General features: G+C 38.8%; 1 protein-coding gene across 2 annotated transcripts; it reads left to right on the top strand.

The window, feature by feature from the left end:
* Nucleotides 1-22,687, top strand: SELL (selectin L). 2 transcript variants are annotated; one of them, XM_059042332.2, is made up of 9 exons: nt 1-147; nt 1,006-1,087; nt 2,335-2,721; nt 3,670-3,777; nt 9,969-10,154; nt 11,420-11,605; nt 13,290-13,418; nt 17,344-17,362; nt 21,667-22,687. In XM_059042332.2, exons 1-9 carry the CDS (start codon nt 145-147, stop codon nt 21,683-21,685), a joined length of 1,119 nt encoding a protein of 372 aa, XP_058898315.2. In that variant the 5' UTR covers nt 1-144; the 3' UTR covers nt 21,686-22,687. The 2 variants fall into 2 exon arrangements, with proteins under 2 accessions (XP_058898315.2, XP_066897308.1); XM_067041207.1 differs by lacking the exon at nt 11,420-11,605.
* Nucleotides 22,688-24,392: the final 1,705 nt, after the last annotated feature.

The following is a 24,392-nucleotide window of genomic DNA, read 5'->3' as shown; positions in this document are numbered from 1 at the left end:
GAAATAAAAGAAAGTAAGCCCTTCTGGGGACAGTGAGTGCAATCTCCCTGTACACCCATCCTTGGGCAAGGACCCAGAGACCTCCGGTGCTGAGCCCAGAGGCTGAAGTGCTACAGAAGAGCTAGAAAAGGACATAGCAAAGCCATGGTAAGCTTTTCAGCTTAAAAGATATCCAGATGCTCAGATAGAACCTCTTCTTGGGATGCAGAGGCAGGTTGCAAAGGAAAAGAAGCAACTCATTAACTTTTTGGTTTTAAAAAAGCCAAAACTAAAAATGCTGAGTCTAATTTAAAAAGTGCTCCTAGAATCTCTCTTCTCAGATGTGCTGATTTCTTCTCCTTGACTTGTCTCTGGTGAGGTTCTTGAAGAAGTACTACTATCTGGTTGAAATTAACACTCTTGTGACTAAACATTGGTGCTACCTGAGAATTGATACACTTCAGAAAAGATGGTGCTAAGGTGTGAAGAAAATTTATGGTCTTGTCATTTGAGTTGTCAAAATGTGTTTCTTTCTAGTTGAAAAAAAAGGAACTCCTTTTTTTTAGTAGTGTCTGTTTGGTTACCTAATTCTTTTAGGTATTTGAAGCATTGACCCATCATAGTCAAGTGTGAGATTTTAACATTAAATCTAGACATCAATAGGTCATTAAAGACCAAAGAACACTTTTAAAATACACATACTAAATATCAAATAGTTTTATCTGACAGCTCAGCAGATAAGTAGATACAAAAAAATTACTAAAATGTAGAAAAAATCAGAATAGTAACAATCAGCAACTTGAGGCTAAAATATGAAAAAACAATAACATCAACTATGCATCAGTTTTGAGGCAAATTTAATTCTACTTTTTCATCCATGTCTGAGAAATCTCTTGCCTCAGACGGGTTTAGTAGGCATAAGTGTTATACTTTGAACTTTGAGAAAGTTGTAGGCAACTCCTCAAGTTGCTATAAAATTGTGATTTAGAGCATAAGTCTGAGTATAATTTTGTATTTTATTTGCAGATATTTCCATGGAAATGTCAGAGTACTCAGAGGGTCTTATGGAATGTTTTTGAGCTGTGGGCCTGGACTGTGCTCTGTTGTGGTATGTTATGATATTTATGTATTACTAAGCTTTTTAAAAAATTTTTGTTCATTTTTTGGTAAATATCCACTGGGTGTACATATTCACAGGTAAAATTATTAGGTAGATAGCTACCCTTTCTACAAACATCCCTTTTCTTCCTCTCACTTCCCCAGAAAACTCCTAACCTTGCCCCACCCTTTGCTGCAGGGTTTATTTTATGACATTCTTTACTCACTAATCGTAACTGTCTCCCAGTTCTCTGTACAGTTTTGACATGTTTAAATTGATCAAGATTAATTATGTTTTCTTTGAATCTGTTATTCCTTGCTCATAATCCTTAGGAAAGTATAAAAATTGGATCTGTGTTTTCTTTGATATTTCTCCATAGTACTTGCCCTACACAGTGAAAACTCAGCAAATGGTGCTGGCTGTGAAAACCTTTACCTTATGGTATAATAGTGTTTCACATAGATCATACCATGCTTAGAATGGCATATATTATTATGGTGTCATTGTGTAATTATGTGTTTGTCTTGGTTTCTTCAAAGCCCTCATATTTGAAGCATCCATATGATTATTATATACCATCAGTTGAGTATCTCTGTGTGCATAACATAATCTAAATCAATTTCATAATCCTACATCATTTGGTTTTGTCAATTGTTCTTTTTATTATGTAGTTAGATATATAAGGCTTGGGCTGTGTGCTTACCCAGAAGAAGCTCTTCCTATGGTAAAACATTATCTTTTTGATATAAAAGAGATTACTTAAAAGTATGCCATTATTCCTGTTCTTATTTTACTTCTCCCTTAGAAACACAAATATTGGCCTTTAGGAAATTATCCCAAAATAAAATAGTGGACAGTAAATTTCAGGGCTATATGATATTATACTTAAATTAACTTTAAATGATTGACAGCTGCTAAGAAAAAGAAATATGAATTTCTAAAAAATGTTGGTTAAATTTTACTTGAAAGAATTTTGAGAAAAAACTGTTTTATGAAAATAAATCTAAAAAGCCACCAAATTCATCTAAAATAGAGCGATGAGCAAAAGTATTCTATATCATGGTGAAAAGTGATTAGGACTAGAAGTTCTAGGTTCTACTTCAAATCTGCAAATGACTAATTCCATCACCTCAAGAGGGTAACTTACCCTCTTGAGGTGTCAGCCTCCTTGTCTCTGGCAGGCTCAGCCTGGATTAGTTCTGGGCTCTTTTCAGCTATAACCACGAGGCTACATAGTTCACACTGATGTCTTTCAGATTTCTTCGCACATCATGGAACCGATTGCTGGACTTACCATTATTCGAAAAGACCCATGACCTGGGAAAAGTCTAGAATGTTCTGCAGAAAAAATTACACGGATTTAGTTGCCATACAAAACAAGGGGGAGATTGAGTACCTGAACAAGACGCTTCCCTTCAGTCCTAAATACTACTGGATAGGAATCCGGAAGGTAGGAGGGGCATGGACTTGGGTAGGGACCAACAAATCTCTCACCGAAGAAGCGGAGAACTGGGGCGATGGGGAGCCCAACAACAAGAAGAGTAAAGAAGACTGTGTGGAGATCTACATCAAGAGGGAAAAGGACGCAGGGAAATGGAATGACGATGCCTGCCACAAAGCAAAGACAGCCCTCTGCTACACAGGTAGGAGCGAGCAGACTGCTTCTCTGAGAATGACAGCACTAACCCCATGGAAATCTGAGGGAGCAGAGCAGTTGCCAGGGCATTCTGAAGTAAGTCCAGTCCTCTAAATAAGCTTGAGTCAGGTCACTTCTGAGCATTTTTGGTGTGGGAGGCTCGTCCCTATACGCAAAATCTATACCCCTGAATCACTTTTACATCAAGATGATAAATATATGTGGAAAGTAAGGAGGAAGAGCTAGACAGTCAGTGTCTCTGATAATAAGGCAAGGAAGTGGAAGCAGAGAGATAGAACCAGCCAAGAGCTGAGGCTCACGTCACCTATTTCCTCCTCATAAAGTAGGCGGCTTGGTGCTACATTTCCTTCTTGGCCTAATCTTATATACTTCTATATAATGAAACTTTGCAGTGTTTCATTATCTGTGGTGTATGAAAACTTCTGTAGAGACCATGATGACACTTCCAAAGCAATCAGCATTTTTCCAAGTCATTTTTAACAGTGAAACATAGTTCATTTGGTCTCTTGTAAATTGGACTCTCTAGTAATGTAGCAAGTTCAGATTTTCTAATCTCTATTCAGTACTTTCTATAAAGAAAGGGATTACCAAACATACTGCGGAAACGATTGGGGTCAGGTCATAGTTTAATCCACTTACTACATTAAAAACAAAGAAATTTCAAGAGTTTCAGTGTATGTCAGTAAGTTGCCTCAAATGTTATAGAGTATTAGCATTAGTAAATTCATTCTTAAAAAATGTCTATGGCTGTATGACAAGTATATTACATAAATAAAAATTGTGGCATATGTTTTGTATGCAAAAAATGCTATTAATGTACAAAGTTTTCCTGTTTATTAAAGTAGTCACAGCCCCAAAGTTATCTATGTCTAAAGAAATGACTAGGAGTACTAAAAAAGTATTCATCTTAATATAATTTCTCACCCCCTTAAAGCTTCTTGTCAACCCTGGTCATGCAGCGGCCATGGACAATGTATGGAAATCATCAATAATTACACCTGCAACTGTGATTTGGGGTACTACGGGCCCCAGTGTCAGTTCGGTAAGCCACTTTTGTTCCTTTCCTTTTTTGTTTCTTCCTATGTAAAGTATTGTAGTTTATGAAAGTTGGTTGAAGGAAAATGATACTAGCCATTCTGAGAAATGAGAAGTTTTGATCAGTAGGCTATGCTTGCACAATATTGTTACCTTTCCGTAAAGATTTCATAAGTCAGCATGAAGTCAATTCACTTCTCAAAAAGACTTTTTGAGTGCTACAAAGAATATTGCTTGGGATAAAAGCTGTAAGGATTACAATAATGAATCAGGCTTGGTAGGAATTCATAATCAAGTAAGCTTGCTGGATTCATTAGAACTCTGAAACTGAAAGAAACAATAGCACTTATCATTAGGAGGGTGAGTTACCCAGAAGGTAATCTTGCTTTTTCACGTCATCCTCAAGATCATGACAGGGCAAGGCCAACAAGAAAAGTTCACATCGTGTTATGTAGTATCTGTTGGAAAATATAATAATAAATCCAACGCATTTACTTGGGCTGGCATTTCAGGGGGTACAAGGACAAATCTATTACAGATCCTGACCTTAAAGGATTTACAGTTAACTAGTGGAAATTATACATGCTTATAATTTAATGTGATGGAAAGCCAGATAAGCTGGAGTAAGCCTGTGCAGACTGAAAGTTGCCTAATGAAGGAATCTGCCCTTTATTTGACAATGAGAGGCCACTTAGTATTTAAACACCTTCATTTAGGGCCATTACCTCGAAGCGGTACATAAGATGGATTGAACAAAAAGAGAGAAGCTGGAGAGCATCATCAGGGGTCTACTGAAATCATTCAGAGTCACGGTGGTAGAAACAGAAAGGAAAGAATACGTAGATTCAAAGTCATTGAGTCTTTGACCTAGTCAACTCACTACTGAAAGAAACTTCATGTCCTTTGATTGATATTGGTTGAGTTTCAAAACTATGTTTGAAGTATCTGGTGCATAAAATAGAAAATTATAATACGAAAAATAAGCAGTGTTTGCAATGAACAGATAAAGAATTAAAGCCAAAATAAATGTAAATGATCAACCAGAACAGGTCTGACTCATTTCAGTCAATTCCTGAGCCATGACTTCTACCAATACTTTACTTTCACTCGATTTCTAAATTTTAAAAAATACTTATGTCATTGGCATGCCCATTTCACTCCTTTTTGAACACTTTACTCTGTTTTTGTCTTGGTTTCCATCATATCAGTCTTTCCTGGTTTTCGTTCTACCTATGATCATTTCTCCTTGGGTTTCTTCATGGGCACTTATCCAAGCCCATATACTTATTGTTATGTCTCATCTTCCATCTTTTGTCCATTGCTCTTCTGACTTTATGTGCCCCCTTTGGTCAAACCTAGCAACTTATGTGGACTCACAAATCTATGTGAACTTTGGACAGACAAATATTTATCCCAGAACTCCGAATATGCTAAGCATAACCTTTGGGATGCCCAAAAGACTGAAAAATCAATTGTCCCCAGCCAGCTTTCCTTTTTGTATTCCTTATCTCAGTGTGTGGTTCCACGATTTATATGGGTACTCTGGTATAAAACTCTCTCACCTCCCCCTACATTTATGCAAAGTAACACACTACTCTTTTTTTTTTTTAAACACCTTTATTGGAGTATAATCTTAACAATCGTGTGTTAGTTTCTGCTTTATAACAAAGTGAATCAGCTGTACATACACATATATCTCTACATCACCTCCCTCTTGAGCCTCCCTCCCACCCTTCCTATCCCACCTCTCTAGGTGGTCACAAAGCACCTAGCTGATCTCCCTGTGCTATGCGGCTGCTTCCCACTAGCTATCTATTTTACATTTGGTAGTGTATATATGTGCATGCCACTCTCTTACTTTGTCCCAGCTTACCCTTCCCCCTCCCCATGTCCTCAAGTCCATTCTCTAGTAGGTCTGCATCTTTATTCCTGCCTTGCCCCTAGGTTCTTCATGACTTTTTTTTTTACATTCCATATATATGTGTTAGCATATGGTATTTGTTTTCCTCTTTCTGACTTACTTCATTCTGTATGACAGATTCTAGGTCCACCCACCCCACTACAAATAACTCAATTTCGTTTGTTTTTATGGCTGAGTAATATTCCATTGTATATATGTGCCACATCTTCTTTACCCATTCATCTGTCGATGGACACTTAGGTTGCTTCCATGTCCTGGCTATTGTAAATAGAGCTGCAATGAACATTGTGGTACATGACCATTTTTGAATTATGGCTTTCTCAGGGTATATGCCCTGTAGTGGGATTGCTGGGTCATATGGTAGTTCTATTTGTAGTTTTTAAGGAACCTCCATACTGTTCTCCATAGTGGCTGTATCAATTTACATTCCCACCAACAGTGCAAGAGGGTTCCCTTTTCCCCACACCCTCTCCAGAATTTATTGTTTGTAGATTTTTTGATGATGGCCATTCTGAATGGTGTGAGGTGATACCTCATTGTAGTTTTGAATTGTATTTCTCTAATGATTAGTGATGCTGAGCATTCCTTCATGTGTTTGTTGGCAATCTGTATATCTTCTTTGGAGAAATGTCTATTTAGGTCTTCTGCCCATTTTTGGATTGGGCTGTTTGTTTTTTTGATATTGAGCTGCATGAACTGCTTGTAAATTATGGAGATTAATCCTTTGTCAGTTGCTTCATTTGCATATATTTTCTCCCATTCTGAGGGTTGTCTTTTCGTCTTGTTTATGGTTTCTTTTGCTGTGCAAAAGCTTTTAAGTTTCATTAGGTTCCATTTGTTTATTTTTGTTTTTATTTCCAATTCTCTAGGAGGTGGGTCAAAAAGGATCTTGCTGTGATTTATGTCATAGAGTGTTCTGCCTATGTTTTCCTCTAAGAGTTTGATAGTGTCTGGCCTTACATTTAGGTCTTAACCCATTTTGAGTTTATTTTTGTGTGTGGTGTTAGGGAGTGTTCTAATTTCATTCTTTTACATGTAGCTGTCCAGTTTTCCCAGCACCACTTATTGAAGAGGCTGTCTTTTCTCCATTGTATGTTCTTGCTTCCTTTATCAAAAATAAGGTGACCACATGTGCATGCATTTATTTCTGGGCTTGCTATCCTGTTCCATTGATCAATATTTCTGTTTTTGTGCCAGTACCATACTGTATTGATTACTGTAGTATAGTCTGAGGCCTGGGAGCCTGATTCCTCCAGCTCTGTTTTTCTTTCTCAAGATTGCTTTGGCTATTTGTGGTCTTTTGTGTTTCCGTACAAATTGTGAAATTTTTTGTTCTAGTTCTGTGAAAAATGCCAGTGGTAGTTTGATAGGGATTGTAATCAATCTGTAGATTGCTTTGGGTAGTATAGTCATTTTCACAGTGTTGAGTCTTTCAATCTAAGAACATGGTATATCTCTCCATCTGTTTGTATCATCTTTAATTTCTTACATCAGTGTCTTATAGTTTTCTGCATATAGGTCTTTTGTCTCTATAGGTAGGTTTTATTCCTAGGTATTTTATTCTTTTTGTTGCAATGGTAAATGGGAGTGTTTGCTTAATTTCACTTTCAGAAATTTCATCATTAGTGTGTAGGAATGCAAGAGATTTCTTTTTTTTTTTTTGCTTTACGCGGGCCTCTCACTGCTGTGACCTCTCCCGCTGCGGAGCACAGGCTCTGGATGCACAGGCCCAGCGGCCATGGCTCACGGGCCCAGCCGCTCCGCGGCACACGGGATCCTCCCGGACCGGGGCATGAACCCGCGTCCCCCACATCGGCAGGCAGGCTCCCAACCACTGCACCACCAGAGAAGCCCAAGAGATTTCTGTGCATTAATTTTGTACCCTGCTACTTTACCAAATTCATTGATTAGCTCTAGTAGTTTTCTGGTAGCATCTTTAGTATTCTCTATGTATAGTATCATGTCTTCTGCAAAGAGTGACAGTTTTACTTCTGTTCTGATTTGGATTCCTTTTATTTCTTTTTCTTCTCTGACTTCTGTGGCTAAAACTTCCAAAACAATGTTGAATAATAGTGGTGAGAGTGGGCAACCTTGTCTTGTTCCTGATCTTAGTGGAAATGGTTTCAGTTTATCACCATTGAGGATGATGTTGGCTGTGGGGTTGTCATATATGGCCTTAATTATGTTGAGGTAAGTTCCCTCTAGGCCTACTTTCTGGAGGGTTTTTATCATAAATCGGTGTTGAGTTTTGTCAAAAGCTTTTTCTGCATCTATTGAGATGATCATATGTTTTTCATTCTTCAATTTGTTAATATGGTGTATCACATTGATTGATGTGTGTATATTGAAGAATCCTTGCATTCCTGGGATAAGTCCCACTTGATCATGCTGTGTGATCCTTTTAATGTGCTGTTGGATTCTGTTTGCTAGTATTTTGTTGAGGATTTTTGCATCTATGTTCATCAGTGATATTGGCCTGTATTTTTCTTTCTTTATGACGTCTTTGTCTGGTTTTGGCATCAAGGTGATGGTGGCCTCATAGAATGAGTTTGGAGTGTTCCTCCCTCTGCTATATTTTGGAAGAGTTTGAGAAGGATAGGTGTTAGCTCTTCTCTAAATGTTTGATAGAATTCGCCTGTGAAGCCGTCTAGTCGTGGGCTTTTGTTTGTTGGAAAGTTTTTAATCACAGTTTCAATTTCAGTGCTTATGACTGGTCTGTTCATATTTTGTGTTTCTTCCTGGTTCAGTCTTGGAAGGTTACTACTCATTTTTACAATTTCTCCAATTTGTCTTCTACTTATTAACTCTACACTATTGCCTTCATTATCTTCCTCTTAGATTATTGCAGTCATTTCTGAGCTGAGTTCCACATCTTTAAATTAGCTCCTCAAATATATTATTCATACTATAGGCAATCTGATCAATTTTAAATATCAAGTAAACATCACACATATGTGACCATCCACCCTTTAATTTCTACCTACCATTCGTCCTACAGAATAAAATCTAAACTCCTCAAGGCATAGAGTAATGCTTGATATATAGTAGATACTCATCAAATCAATGAAAAAAGATAAAGGCATTTTGTCTTAGCTCCTATCTTTCTCCCTAATCTCATCTCACATCATCCCCTGCCTCCTCTTTCCTTCTAGTAACATCAAAATGCTTGTAGTTCTCCACACTTACCATATTGCTTTGTATATCAATCATTGACTTGCTCAGGGCTTTCTCATTTTGCACATGGCTAACACACCTGTTCATCTGGAAGATAATAGTTCAGGGACCATTTCTTTCAGGAAGCTTTCTTTGGATGCCAAGACAGGCTAAGCATCCCTGTTCTGTGTTCCAATAGCTCCATATATTTCTTTCTTATTTATCCCACATTTGTTGAAGTCGTCAATTTTCTTGTCTGTATTCCCCAGTAGACTGACAGCAACTTGAGATCAGTCAGCATCTTATTTATCACTGCATCTGTAAGATTGAGACTAGGCACTTGCTTGTGGGCATGAACTGTATGGGACAACATAAGTTACTTTCATTTGGACTTGTACTGTATATGGAAAATATTAAAATTCTTCTAATTTCTTGAATTCATTCTTCATTGAACTCTCAAGAAGAAGTTTAAAATGATGGCTCAAATTTGATAAGGAATAAGCCACAAGAGTTGCAATATTTGCCTAAATGACATGGCAGGGCCTAAAACGTGAAGATTAAATTCCAAGTCTTAATTTGATCTATTATGCCACCAATCAGGCAAGGAAGTAGACATACTTTCTGGAGAGGACTGGCAAAATCAAAAGAACTAAAGTTCTGGAAATGAGCTAGAGATGGTGAAGACAGAATCCAGGCTAAGATGCTTCCTAAAGCTTTTATCTTCTCACCTTTTAAAGAAGACCAGTTATGGACACCCATTCTTTCTCCAAAACTTCCTACTTTCAACAGTCTAGTATGCTCAGGGGCTTTGATGTGACAGTTATTTCCAAACTGAGCTGGTCATTCCCACTTAAACCGATCTACGTTTAAAAGCTCTCTCCCCAGGTAATGCCAAAGATAATAAGATTAGCTAATGTTTAATTAAAGTTTCCTATGAGCCAGGCTCTAAGTCCTTGACTTGCTCCCACACCAACTTTAGGAAGTGAATACAATTATCATTATCCCTCTTTTAGAGATAAAGAAGCTAAGCTGGAGGGGTTAAGTCACTGTGCTTAAAGGCACTTGGTTATCAAGTATCAGAGCTAAGATTCAAACCCAGTCATCAGGTCTTTTTCTTATTGAAGTGACTCAGTGTGAGCCTTTGGAGGCCCCAGAGCTGGGTACCATGGCCTGTATTCACCCTTTGGGAAACTTCAGCTTCACATCACAGTGTGCCTTCACCTGCTTTGAGGGAACAGACATAGTTGGGATTGAAGAAACCATTTGTGGACCATTTGGAAACTGGTCATCTCCAAAGCCAACATGTCGAGGTGAGTAACTGTTCAGACTAGAGGTTTTGTCATGGCAATCCTGTGTTTATAGACTGAGCAAATGTAGTAGAGTCTTGCTAAGAAGTCTGGATCCTCTTTTGAAGCATAATTTAACCTAACTTAGATTATACTGTGATGATTTTCAAAGAGGTTATTCTTACTAATTAAAAAGAAAAAACACAAAGAAAAAATAACAACCAAATGTCTCTGAGATTACGTCACAGAATATATATATATATATATATATATATATATATATATAATTTTCAGCAATACAGTGTGGTTATATTGTATTTTTATTTTATTTTATTTTTACTTTCTCATTGCTATGGCATAAATAATCAGTCTTGCTGAACTGCAGTTGAATTTTTGTTGTTCTATCCTTTCAATAACACCTGTTTTATGTGGTGTCCTACTTAACAGCAAGCAATTTCCTTTTTGGGAGTGGGGGGGCTAGAGGTCTTTTTTGATTGTTTTATTTGGTTTATTCTTAAAATCATTTTTTAGCTTTCCTCCTCCATGAACTCTCAGGAGAGCAAATTCTGTGAAAAACAACAACACAATCTCTTGATTTTTTTTTTTCATTTGAAATATGGTGGTTTTTTGGTTTTTTGGTTTTTTCTTTTTTACGCTCAAGAAGATTATCCCTTTACGGGAAAAACTGATGGTGTCTAAACTTGTGAAGTTTTGGTTACATTTTCTATATTTATGCTTTTGACTCACTAGTTTAAGTGGCTGAATTCTCAAAATAACTATCCAAATCATTTTTTGAAATCATAGAACTAATTGACCAACCTGCTGTATTTTATAAAAGTTGAGGGACTTGCTTCAGAGAATGGGGATGTTTTTCAAAACTGCTTGGGTAGACTTTAGAACAGGTGAAAGGGTGGAAATTCTCTACATTCATTGATAATGCACCATAAGAGCTCTTGAGGCCAAGGCCACATAGCATGGCACTTCCAGCAGATGGAGAGTTACCAGGGCTGGGGCAGCAATCTGGAAGAGCCATCCCTGCCCTCCTCTCCCCAATGCCCTCCTGCCCACCCAGGGCTTTCTGTGTTCTCCTGGCTTCACCTCTGACTCACCACTCTCCATCATTCTCAAGAAAATAAACTCTGGAAGCATCATCAGAAGTAATTTCTAGAAATTAGAAATGTTAGATTCATGTCAATGGTTCCACAGTTGAGTCAGGCAGTTTGCCTAAAAACTGTTTGTCATGGGAGGGTCTCTGCTTAGAAATACTGACTTTTTCTTTTTAACTGAAGTGATTCAGTGTGAGCCTCTAACAGCACCTGATCTTGGAACCATGGACTGTAGTCACCCCCTGGTCGACTTCGGCTTTACCTCCATGTGTACCTTCAGTTGCTCAGAAGGAGCTGAGTTAATTGGGGAAAAGAAAACTGTTTGTGGATCATCTGGAAATTGGTCCAGCCCTAGTCCAATATGTCAAAGTGAGTAAGTTTGCCCCAATACATTAAAGACTTAAGGAGGTAGCTGATTGATTAGCAGATGGTGGGGAATGATAGATTAAACTTTTAAGTTTATTTTGCTAAATGTATGTCACTTAAAAAAATTCATACACATTAATTTACCATAAAATCCTTGGCTGCTCTTGCCTCTTCCTTCAATGACAGTGATTTTCCTTTTTTTTTTTCAGCCAATTCTCAACTCCTCCTATCTTAACCCTTAACATCTAAACTCACTGTCTATACTGACTTATTTCTTATCCATTTTTCTCTTCCACTACAATCTCACTTCTCTTTTAGCCTACTAAAATGTCTCTACAAAAGTCGCCAATGACCACCTAATTCCCAAAGTAATGGATACTTCTCAATTATCACTAAGCTGATGCCTCCCAAATCTGTCTGTGCATAAGAGGATGTGTCTTCCTCATCTCTATATACCCAGCACCTGGCAATAGATGCTAAATTAATCCACGTTAAATTAGCATGTGAAAGAATAGCTACCCATGTTTGCTCCGGAGACTATCTATACCAATGACAGAAGTCTTTAAATGGTAGGATTTGTAGAAGCTGATCTCTCTGTGGCCCGGGGCGAGGAAGTGGGGTAGGGAACTGGGGACATGGCATGGGGTCTTTAGGGGAGGATTGTACATCAGGCTTATGGGGCATTTCCTTTTAAGGCTGGACTGGTGTCTTTTCCTCATCTTCATGCAGCCCATAGGTGTCCTCTGTTTGGATCCTCTGGGAACTTGCACCTCCTTTCCATTATACTTTTGGGTGTGGGGATGGAAGCACCTTGAAAGGGTTCATCAAAGTAATGTGAAGAATAAGGGACAGTCAGATGCTGTGCCAATATGCAAAAGTAAGTTTCTTCAATTGGTGGTATCAGAAGATAGGTTTTTTCATATCAGTATGTTTTCAGTAAAGGTCCCCACGTGAACTTAGTTCATACTTATAAGAGGATATATAGATGTATCCTTTTACTTATTTGTGAGGGAAATGGTAGGACTACATCATTTGAAAGACAGATTAGTGCAGGTCCTTGGCATGTAACATGTGTGCATATGTTTGCACAACTGCTTCAAAGCATTAATAGATTCCTTTTTTTAACATCTTTATTGGAGCATTTATTGGAGTATAATTGCTTTAAAATGGTGTGTTAGTTTCTGCTTTATAAAGAAGTGAATCAGCTATACATATATGTATATCCCCATTGCAGGTCTATTTACAATAGCCAGGACAGAGAATATAGATTCTTTTTATTGATAAGTTGCCTGGTTCAGATCACTGGCTTTTATTTTTCCTGAAGTTGTACTTAACTTTTTAGCTCTTCTCTGTGTTTGAGTCACAACCATTGAACAAGGCAATGGAGCTAAATACAATGATGACCACTTTTTGCCAAAATATTTAGGTACATCTCCCAGGAATTCCATGAATCACAAATCTGTGGATTGAGATTCTATAGGCGTTGAGCTAGGAAAGCTGGTCTAGTCTTTTCTCTGCTATAGACTCATCATGGGCTTTCCCATGCTGATTTCCTCATCTGTCAAAAAGCATCAAATGGACAATTATTAGAAGATGTAAGAAGGAAGAAAGTTTAATGTCATGGGAAGGCACTAAGGAAATAATGCTTGTGGCCTCATGCTACATGCCTTACTGATTTCTCTTGCAGAAGTGGACAGGAATTTCTCAATAATCAAGGAGAGTGACTATAACCCCCTCTTCATTCCGGTGGCAGTCATGGTTACCACATTCTCTGGGTTGGCATTTATCATTTGGCTGGCAAGGAGATTGAAAAAAGGTATGTGAGTTTACCTTCATACAAAAATAATACAACTTTAAAGTGGAAAAAAACATAGAAACCCACAGGAAATTAAGTACGAGAGCCTCTGCTAAAGCAGGATACGAAGCTCTGGGTTCTATAGACATCAGTCCCTGGAGATGTGTGAAGCAGCCCAGAACACAGTTTCATCAAAGCAAGTTGGCTGATTTTTGCTTTTCGTTCTGACAAATCTTTTAAAAATGCCTACTGTCTTCAAGGTACCTTGCTAGGGTGTTAACAGACAAATGAGAAATTGTAATGGTTCTTTACTATTATTTAATTCTAACCCCCCCCCTAAACAGGATATGTGATCTTGTCCTATAAGAGCCTACATGTTTTTGATTTCAGTGCATTTCCACTAGAAAGTGAATCTAATGTCCCATAAGGTTTTCAAAGCACTCCTCCCAAATACCTAGCCTCATCAAGAGTCAGATACCTGTCTGGCTCCTGACATGTGGGAGTTGTATTGTCCCTTAGGGAAATCCCCACATTTTCTCCCCAGTGTCTATTCACCAAGGTTACAGGTTTAACCAAGTGTACCCCATACTCATGCTTTCCATCCACTCTGGACTAGAGAAGAGGAGGGATTAAGGAGGGCTGCCTCAAGAAACTAGTATCTGCTGCTTGGAATAGTAGATGAAACACCACCGGAGAAGAACAACAGCATCACTCCCCTCACCTCCCTCCTGAGTGTGTCCAAACCCTCAAGTGGGACAAGCCTGTCAGTTACAGGCCCACAGTCAGGCAGGCCTTGGGCATGTGCTGCCACATTTGGCCAAAGTCATCAGACAGAAACATTCAGGATTATGACATGTATGGATATTAGGCAGCTTTAAAGATAATTCTGCTTCAAGTTTAGGGGCCATCAATGACCTCAAAACAACTGCTAAACAACTGCTCTGTGTTGCCTCTGTGGGGCCATTTTAATTTCAGTTCCATCAAATTAACTAGTATGTATTCTATTCCATGAATATTGTATGTAAAGGCTGCCCCACCACCCATTCTCACTGGCAATTGCAGGAATATTATCTACCAATCTCTAATGGTCTTCTGCTATGACCTGATCTTTCATTCCAAATTTAAGACTATGGGTACTAGATTAGTTTTATAACCAACCCAGAAACACAATGGACGGGGGTGCTGTTGATGTGCAAGAACTTCAGTACCTGTAAAGTAAGAGCCCTGAGCAGTTAAAATGTCTCTGCTCCTGGTCTTGGAACTTCTGCTAAGATTGGATCCCACTGTCTTAGAGTACTATGCTATTTACTTAAATATGGCACTAAGGCAAAAAAAGAATGAGATTTTTCTCCCATCGTTGATTATCCTTTCCATTGAGACTTAAAGACTACCCCCAATCATCCTTTCTTTCCTCCTGCCTTGAGTGACCTTGGCAGAAGTGAGGGGGTGGAGAAAAGAGTGGGTAATTTACACTCCACTCTCTGGGATAAGAGGGCTACTACCTAAGTAACCATTAAGGACTTTGGGGCTGGGAGTCACCTTAGTAAGGAGATATTCCCAAATTCCAAAATCTTTTAATAAATGTTAGTAGAATAAAAAGAATAGAATTGAAGTCATGTGTATTTAGTGGTGGGGTGCAGGAGGTGGGATGCTGCTTAAGGCTGTACTATAAGCAGTGGTGAGAAAAGCAGTGGGGTTGTTTTGCATTTTTTTTTTTAACCTTGGAGTCATTTCTGTACAAGATCTCAAACTGATAACTTGAAAACTGCATGCCCCTACTGGGGGAATCAGTGTGGGGCAAACAGGAAACAGATAACGGGCAATTAGGCTAGTTACAATTATGCCAACGAAGAGCACAAGAGAACAGAAGCCCCAAAAGATCACTGACTTTGTAAGAAAGTCAGGGTATCTTTAATCTCACACTAAATAGTCTTCATTTGTGAAACGTCTTCTGATAGCTCCAACTTTCAAGTGACTTTGCCTTCTAAAACTTTTAGTTGTAAGTTAGTTCTTTGAAACACGAAGAATATTTTTCCTATAGAGACAATTATTAGAAATGATGGATAGGTTCCCAGGCTAAACCCCTAGAGCTTTTCTAATACAATAAATCTGCATGTATACAGTATTCATCAATCTGATAATTTTATAGGCTTTTGGTGTTCCAAAAGCTGGAAAAAGGGGACAAGCAAATATTTAGAACACAGTAGCCAATGAAATGACCAGACTCTTGACCCTTGTTCTGTCCTCAGATGGATCTTCTGAACCTGTACTTTGGCCCCTGCCCTAGTTTTCTTAATACGCAGACTTCAGCTCCTTTTTTCAGAGAAAGGAATAAGGGTGGGCTCCAGAAACATGCCTCCCAGGGCATGGGCTTGTCTAGAAATATTTTTTTTTCTCCTAGCACCATCATTCTCTGATTAGTCATCATTACTGGCCCTGTTCAGTAAATGAGGAAACTGAAGCAATGATGTTTTAGGCCAAATCTCTAAAATTCCATATCAGCAGGGGCCAGAGTCAGAGATCAGACTCCCATCCAGATATGCTCCCTAAAACCACCGGTCTTCAGATTAATAAGGCTCTACTTTTTTACCCACAGAAGAATTGTTTACCTGAACCAACACACATGGTGAGAACAGGGCACAAAACTGAACACAGGCCCCTTAGTTCCCTTTTTCTTGAAAAAGAAACTTTCTCAATAGGAACAGATTCTTGCTCATGTACGTGTTTCATTGTTCCTAAAAGAAAAATATATTCATATGAAAATGAATGGAATCTGAAACTCATTCAGATTTAATTCTCCCTGCTCAAGTGCTTTTGGCTCATGTCACCAGCAGGCTAAATTTTGGAAGAAATGATTAAAGTAGTAATTTCTAACATTTTAAAGGTTTAAAACAAAAATTGAGCACTGTCTATGCTCTAGGCCCTGGCCTAAATACTTTGAATACATTTTATCAACTCAGTGAGGAAAAGATAATTATAATGCCCCTTTCACAGATGAAGAAATGGTAGCTTAGAGAGAATAAGTAGCTATTCAAAGACACACTACAGTTGGCAAAAAAGGACCTGGACCCAGACAGGATGATCTAGAGCTCTAGTTTATAGACACAGAAATATATTGCCTCCCAGTGATTTTTTTTCTCCTCAAAAAGCATTTTTTGCTTTTATTTCCTCTGGAGCCTAACTCTGCAGTTCATTCATCTACTTATTTATAGTCTGCTTTTTTCAAAAAGAATGTAAGATAGTATACCAAATGCATTCAACACAGCAAATTAAAATTAGTTTAAAAGTAAGAAAAATAAGGCCAAAATTTAGAATACCAAAAATAAGTCAGAGCCAGGGGTAAAGTTAGGATAGAAGAGAGTTTCAGATCTGGCTGAGTTTCCTTGTAGCCAGTCGAAGAAGGAAACATAACCAGTAATGATACTCACTGTGTTTGTAAGATAACACAGTGGTTACCCAGATGAGGCAAGTAGGTCCTACCACGGAGACCTGAGTGTAATTTTTCTTGTGGATTTTCACAGAGAAGATAGCATGAAGTGTAATGATACATATTCTTACAGTTTTAGCAGCTGAATCTCTTACGGAAGAATCTGCAGGTAGGATGAGATGGCAGATTGGGATGTGTAAACACAAGAATGGGTACATGGGGCCTGATCATCGGATAGTTCAGGCTGGACTTCTGTCTTTATGAGCAGCACAGCGGATGAAATGGTGCTCTGAGAAGCATCTGCATGAATGAGTCAGTTCTGAATAAGTATCTACCAGTGTTCGAATTAGAACACTAAGCCAGTACCTCAAATCCCCTTAGACACCATACGGTCCACCTAACAAATACAAAATACACTTCAAGAAACAAGTTTTGAGAGAGGGAATCTCCCTTCTCTCTAAGTATAAAAAATAGAAATTGTCTACTTTTTCTGATGCCATTTTTCTCTTCTATTTTTAGGCAAAAAGTCTCGGAGAAGGTAAGTTTTATCAGCAAGAAGTTTTGATATCTGTTGATGTCTTCTCTACCCTCTGCTTACAGAGGGTCAGTATTAAGTATCTTAATACTTCCTGTTATAGCTAGACACATTAACTCCTTATTAGTTATTTACATGAGGTCTCATCCTAATGAAGTTTCCAGATAAAGTAATAAATCTACTAACCTTCCTTAAAAGTTGTCAGGTTTTTTAGTGCTAGAGGAGCTGAATGAATGAATGAACAAGTAATGCCCTATTAAGAAGGAGTAGTTTATGTAAAGACAATTTTTTCTGATTGCTTCTGAATTTTCTTTGAGGATTGGAAGCATTATGGTTTATTTCCTCTTATTCTGGCTGAACATGGGGGCAAAGCTAAATACAGTATTCAGGAAACATTCAAGTCAACAGGATTTATTGAAAAACTAATGAATCCCAGGCTCTAAGAAAAAGGTATAATTCCAGACACCAGGCCCTCAGCACCTAGCACAAGATGGCAAATGACCTCTGATAGGCATTGACCTTCAGAAATGTGGGAAAGGTGGGGAGCCTAAATCCTACTCGCAGCTTCCCCCAAAGAGGGGGAAATTTTTTGGCTTGGTTTGAACCTCAGATTTCTTCAATTGCAAAAACACATACATGTGAAAATACAAGGCCCACCTGGAAGAAATGAAGATAGCAAAACACTTCTCAGTTTCAGGGTTTAGTGACTTGCTTTGAAATATTAAGAAGGAAAGTATAAGTCAAACGAACAATGGAGATGAGACTTTGGTGACAGACTACCCAGCTAGACAACTGGGTACCTTTCCAAATGCTGGAGGAAATGAAGCAAGATGGTGCCTGAAGAGGTTGGTTTCTTGTTCAGGCAACCATCCTACCAACCACAGATTGTTACTGACAAGTCCTTAGTAGTTTAGTGAGCTGTAGTTTAAAGTGCAAAAGAAAAACTGGAGAGAAGAAGGCAACAGAGGACAATTATAAAGTAATTTATAAGCCATATAAAGGAGTATGGATTTAATCTTCAGATCTTTGGGGTATTAGTAACAGGGGTTGAAGAAGGTAAATGTCATGCTGAAATTTGCATCTTGGGAGGATCACTCTGCATAAAAGTATGCAAACATGGGAGATGAATGACTCTGGGGGCAAAGAACTGTTTTGGAGGTATTTGAAGTTATTAGGTTAAAGCTGATGATGCTTGTCTAGGGTAATAGCAATGAGGATGAGTTCATGAGATAACTGGTGGTAGAATCAACTGAATATGATTATTAATTGGCTAAGAGAGAGGGAGAAGAATCAAGTAAGTTGCCATGGTTCTGATCTGGGAACTGGTGGATGTAAGTTACCATCTCTACTGTATTATTTACTGAGAAGGGAACACGGAAGAATGAGAAGTTTTGGAGGTGGCAATCATGGGTTCAGTTTTGTACCTGTTAAAATGTAGGTGTCTGTGGTTCAACCATAGTCTGTTGATTCTATCTGTAGCAAAAGGGCTACAAAAGGGCAGAAGAAATGGATTTGGAGGTTCTCACAATATAGGAGGTAATTGTATCTCAGGAGCAGGTACAATCACCCAGGGAGTACATGCAGTGTGAGAATGGAAGAGGATATGGGAGAGGGTAGGAGCCAGAGGAAAGTCAATATCAAACAAGTCAGCTAAGGTAAAGGCGAATGGGAAGAGGTTCCCAGAGATGTAGAAGGAAAATGAGGAGAGTACGGGATCATGATCCTAAGGAAATGGAAACTATTTCAAATACTGCCACGATCCACTGGATATAATAAGGGTATCAGTAAGGAAATTGTTTTCAGTGCTGAGGTCATGACAGAAGTCCTGTAGCCAGGGGTCGAGGAATCAGTGGGGATGAGAACATAGGGGCAGAATGTATACATTATCTTTTTCATAAAACTTGGCTGGAAGGAGATGAAAGAGTCAGGAGGGGTAACTGGATGAGGACTTAGGATCAGTGGAATTTCTTTTACTCTATGTTCTTTTATTGCCCTATCTTCCATTAGATAGTGTAGATGGGGTCCCTGACTCTTCTCTAGGCTGAGCTCCCTATCTCTGTGGGCAGGAAATACACAAGATATAAAGATTTCTTTCATGCTCACACGCACTGAGTGAGAGTATTTTCTGGCACAATCTACCCAGAGCTGTTTTCTGGCCACAGGAACCACCTGTGTTTTAATTGCCACTAGATGGAAGCAGATCAATTTTTCAGATGTTCTTGGGGGACAGGAAGAGATGCTGGCAGGAAGAGCATTAAGATTGAGTACCAAATTAAGCTAATTGCCATATTAAGTTTAATGGTTCACTGATTTTTACAATGAACCAATCAATAGCTGTTTATTAACACCTTTTTGTTGGAAAAATGTTAAGCTTGACTGAGACACCAAGAGGAGTAAATCCTTGTGCCAGACCTCAGGGAGATTATTATCTAGTTGGGAAGTTAAGACAGAAATACAGAAAAAAAATTCAGAAAAATAAAGGCAGAATATGGTAATGGTCAATGAATTCTGTATTGAAGACCAGACTTCTTCCGTACAGAAGATGTTTGGTGACCGCAGAAAACCTTACAGAGAAGATGGAACCTGGGTTGGTTTTTTAAGGATGGATAGGATTTAGGTGTATGGACAGAAGCAGGGAAGGCAGGCTGGAAGAGGGAAATGATGTAAATGGTATGGTACCGGGACTCTGAAAACATTCAGGGGCCAGTGAGTAGAACTACCTAGAGCCCATGGTGTACTGAGGAGCTGTGAACAGAAGTTGGAAGGGAAGCCTTGCCACATCAACACTGGTCTTACACACTTCACCAGACATTCTAGAAGGATGTAGCAAAGAAGAATTATTTGCCCAGCTGCCTCGGAATACTTCAAATTTATTGGCCAAAGTGACCATAGAATCATAGAATTTTAGTTCTGGAAAGGACCTTGGCATTCAAACTCTCTTGATAATTGAGCTAATTAAATAACTTTCCTATAGTGCCTGAGCTATAGTGACAGAGTTAGTTACAATAGTAACAACCATTTATCAAACATTAATTCCATGCGGTGCACTGTTCTGAGTGTCTTGCATGTCTTAAATCATTAAAGATTGCCTACAAGCCTGTGAATGTAGGTACTATTAATATTTCCATTGTAAAGTGAAGGAACGATGAACTTAATTAACCACATGAGGTCACTGAATAAATGGCAAAGCTGAGATTTGCATCCATCTAGATCCAAAGATCATGTTCTTAACGTTCATGCTTCTAGAACCCAGGTTGGAGGTGTACATCCCAGACACCCTCCTCCTCCAGTATTGTAATTTTTTTTGCACTGAAACCATCGTGTGATTGCACTGAGGAAGGGTGGAGTGGAAGAAGTAGGGTGTGTTTCTAAAACAAGCCAAAGGTAAAATGAACACTATCACACTCAGCACCATGTATCAGTTTTCTTTAAGCCCTTGAACTAACACTCATAGTCTTTTGTGCTGATTCCTATTAGCATCTGGTTGGTGAATAACTGACTCCTAGGGCATTTGTGGTTTCAATTCTTGCTGGGTTATTTTGACTCTTCTGCAAACTGGTTCTGTTTATCATCTCACTTGGTTTCTAGAGTCTAAATTCTGCCTGGGTAAAAGTGACACCCAAGATACACAGGAAGATATAATGCCAACCTCAGAGAGGAGGTTTATATGAAATTTTGTTTTCAGAGACATTTTTATCTCTCTAGTTGGCAAGCACGCTTGCAGCTGCTGAACTGTGGTTTACCCTGGCAGTTCATCATGACAGCAGAGTCTCAGAATCTGGTTCTCCCTTTGAAAGGTGTTATTCAGACATACCCTATTTGGTTCTCCCTTGTCCTCTCCAAGAATGAATTGTTTTACACACACAAGTGTCATTTTTCTTTTCACAAAACTAAATTTGTCATCATCTCCTTAAATCATATCCCACCAGAATCAGGCGTGCAGAACCACTACCGTACATTTCACGAGTTTTGATGTTCTCTAATTTCTCTTTCCATTTAAATATGTCGAGAAACTAACACACTATTGTAAAACAGTTATACTCCAATAAAGATGTTTAAAAAAATCTTATTTTACTTTTCTGACTTTCTACTGTTCAAAATCTATCAAAATGCCCTTCATATTCATTAGACCTGAAGACAAAGCCTGTACCGTCAAAATTTCTCTCAGAAATGCAGAATCTCAGGCCCACCCAGAGTTCCTTTACTCTTCTGACCTTTAGTGACTATTTACCTTTACTACCAACACTTAAATTTTTGCAATTTGTAGGCTCCTGAGTTTCATTTATTTTCTCTTGTTTATCATTCAGCATGGATGTGTCGTATTGAATGACCTGCTGTGAAAGAAAATTCTTGGGAAACTGAAGTGTCACTGGATCCTTCGAATCCCCCCTCCAAGCAAAGTTTTGCCTGGTGGCATCTTCTACACTGAAGATGAAGTGTGTCTATTTCAGTGCATCTGAAAACTTTTCAGTACGACCAGCTGCTCCTTCGGTTTCCATTTTGCCCCATCACCCCTACCCCCCAAAGTTTCAGTGCGCAGTTGTGGGTTTTATAGCTCAGTATTTTATTCTTTTTTCCATGCACAAACAAGACCCTGGGAAAAGGATTACTGTGGAATATAAATATGCCAATTTCACTCTCTTTCTTGACCCTGGCTTCCAGCTTCAATTCTGAGCTGTACCTGATGACATATACTTTGAAATATAGCGAAAATTTGATACATATGCAACTTTTTGTTACAGACCACATTTTACCTCCCCAGCCCTCCAGTGTACTGTGGAGACATGTTCCTACAGAAAGTTTATAAAATTGATGTTACCCTTGCTTTCCAGCTCCAGCAGAGGAATGGGGATCTGCTCCAACTAGGAAAAGTCCTGTTTGCACTGCAGCCCCAGCTTCTATAAATGGAGGCCATCCTATTTAACTGCCTCCAGGCTCCCGCCTTCTTCAGCCATCTCCCCTTCTCAGTTGCCTGACTTCCACACAGAGCAGCTCATGACCACCAAACAAAACGAGAGATGAGAAAGATAGCCTGCACTGTTGGGTTGTTTTTTTTGGATTTGGGTTTTAATGTCTCATTTTTGTTATTGGGGGTCCTTCCTCACCCCCAAATCCTCTTACGTATCCACCTAGATTCTCTCTACTCTTTATGATTCATCTCGGGCATCCCCCACCCTTACCACTGTTTTCATAACAAGTCCTTAACTAGTCCAACCTGTGACAAACTCCCCTTCCTGGCCTCCTACTGCGAGGTTAGTCAGTAACATGCAATTTTGTACTTAAATACAGTTTTTAAATAAAATGTTACCTAGTTTGTTATTTTTAAAATTATGGTATGTGTGTTTTCTCCCCAGTGAAATTCTATCCCCTTAAAGGCAGAAACTGGGCCGCATCCCTGGGATGTCTAATTCATTACTTGACACTTCGTAAATGTGCATTCAATAAATCTGAAAGAGAACACAGTGTACTGTTGATATCACTTGCTGCGAACTCTCTCTCCATGGCATGTGATAACCCATACAGATACTCATCTAATGTCAAGGGCTGAATTCTTGTAAGAGAATAGGGCCCTGTGTAAAAACTAGTTGAAAATACCTCCTTGCTCCATGGCCAATACAGCTTTCATATAAACTTCTACATTTTATGAGAATGATTTTTTTTTTGTAACGATTACATGTTCCTTTCTCAAAGCCATCTCAGATTTTGCACAACACCAAGGGCTGTTGCAAAAGATTCTCCACGCTGTGCACCATAAATTGAGGATGTGCCATTCACATTCATGTAGCTTAGAATGCATCTCTCAGAGTTATACATTGCACAACCTGCATGGACTCCCATGGCAGCCCTGATTGCAAGAGCTTATTCAACTAAGACATCAGGATCAAAGAACACAAGGGGAGGCTACTTCTTGGGGGTAAGATGTATACGGACTTAAAAATACAGCCCTATGCTTAAGCCCTAAGGCTACTATATGATCATAGGAATTATGTCATGCCACATTCCTTAAATAAAGATTCATAAGATTCATAAATAAATAAATAAAGATTCATAAAATAAATTTCTCAAAGACCTTGGGTTTAACCTTTCTGAGGCTTAGTCGTAAGAATGAAATATGCCTTGTTTACCTCACAGGGTTATTGCAATGACTGAGTTGGGTATGAAATTGCTTTGTGAACTGAACCTTAAATGTAGATTTTTTTTCCCACCCAAATCTTGTCTTTCATGCATTCTTAGTGTAGGATTCTGGGTCTTATGCAAGGTCTTGAACAGAAGCAGGTCTGAGGCCTTCTCCTGAGATTCGAAACTAGAGAGGGTCCTTCACTTGTGTTCAAATTGCAACCCAGTGCTCGGATTTTCACCGCAGAAGGTCAGCTCTGCTACCTGTGCCCTTGCTGGGGTGAGATGGAAGGGAATGGTTTGGGGAATCAGACCCACTTGGTTGGGATCCTGTCTCTGCCTCTATGGGGTGAACCTGTAAGTCATTAACCTCTCTGAATTCCAGATTTATTTATGAAATAGGGATACCATTATCTTCCTCACACAGTTATGCTCCAGATTAAATGAAATAACCCCTTTCTCCTCAAACCTGGAACACCAGCCTTTGTGAAATCAACAGAATCCAAGGGACACAGAATGATCCATTCCTCTGGATTTGTTTGCCAGAGCTCAGTGGACCTGGGCTATATTATTTTAGTTTCCTCGAGAAATAGTTTATTAAATTATGATTTAATCTTATGACTTTAGCTCTGATAAGAAAAATCTGTCCCCTGAATGTTACCTGCTTGCCATGCATGGCCCTAATTTTCACCCCTAAGACTGTGCTCTGTTCTTTGACACATGTCTGAAACAGACCTAACTCCATAATAATTTAATGAGAAAAGATGAGGCAAGAAAGAGGCTTTAGATCCAAACCACACTGTGGAAAATTAATTAAGTTATCCTTTGGACATCTATGCTCTTCCCACTCAAAGTTCCTATTCTGTGCAAGCACAAACCTGTAAATATTCTACTACAAACACAGACCTGTATTCAG

This window comes from Kogia breviceps, chromosome 1, assembly GCF_026419965.1.
Source record: "Kogia breviceps isolate mKogBre1 chromosome 1, mKogBre1 haplotype 1, whole genome shotgun sequence".
NCBI lineage: Eukaryota > Metazoa > Chordata > Mammalia > Artiodactyla > Physeteridae > Kogia > Kogia breviceps.
This window is presented reverse-complemented; position numbering and strand designations above follow the sequence as displayed.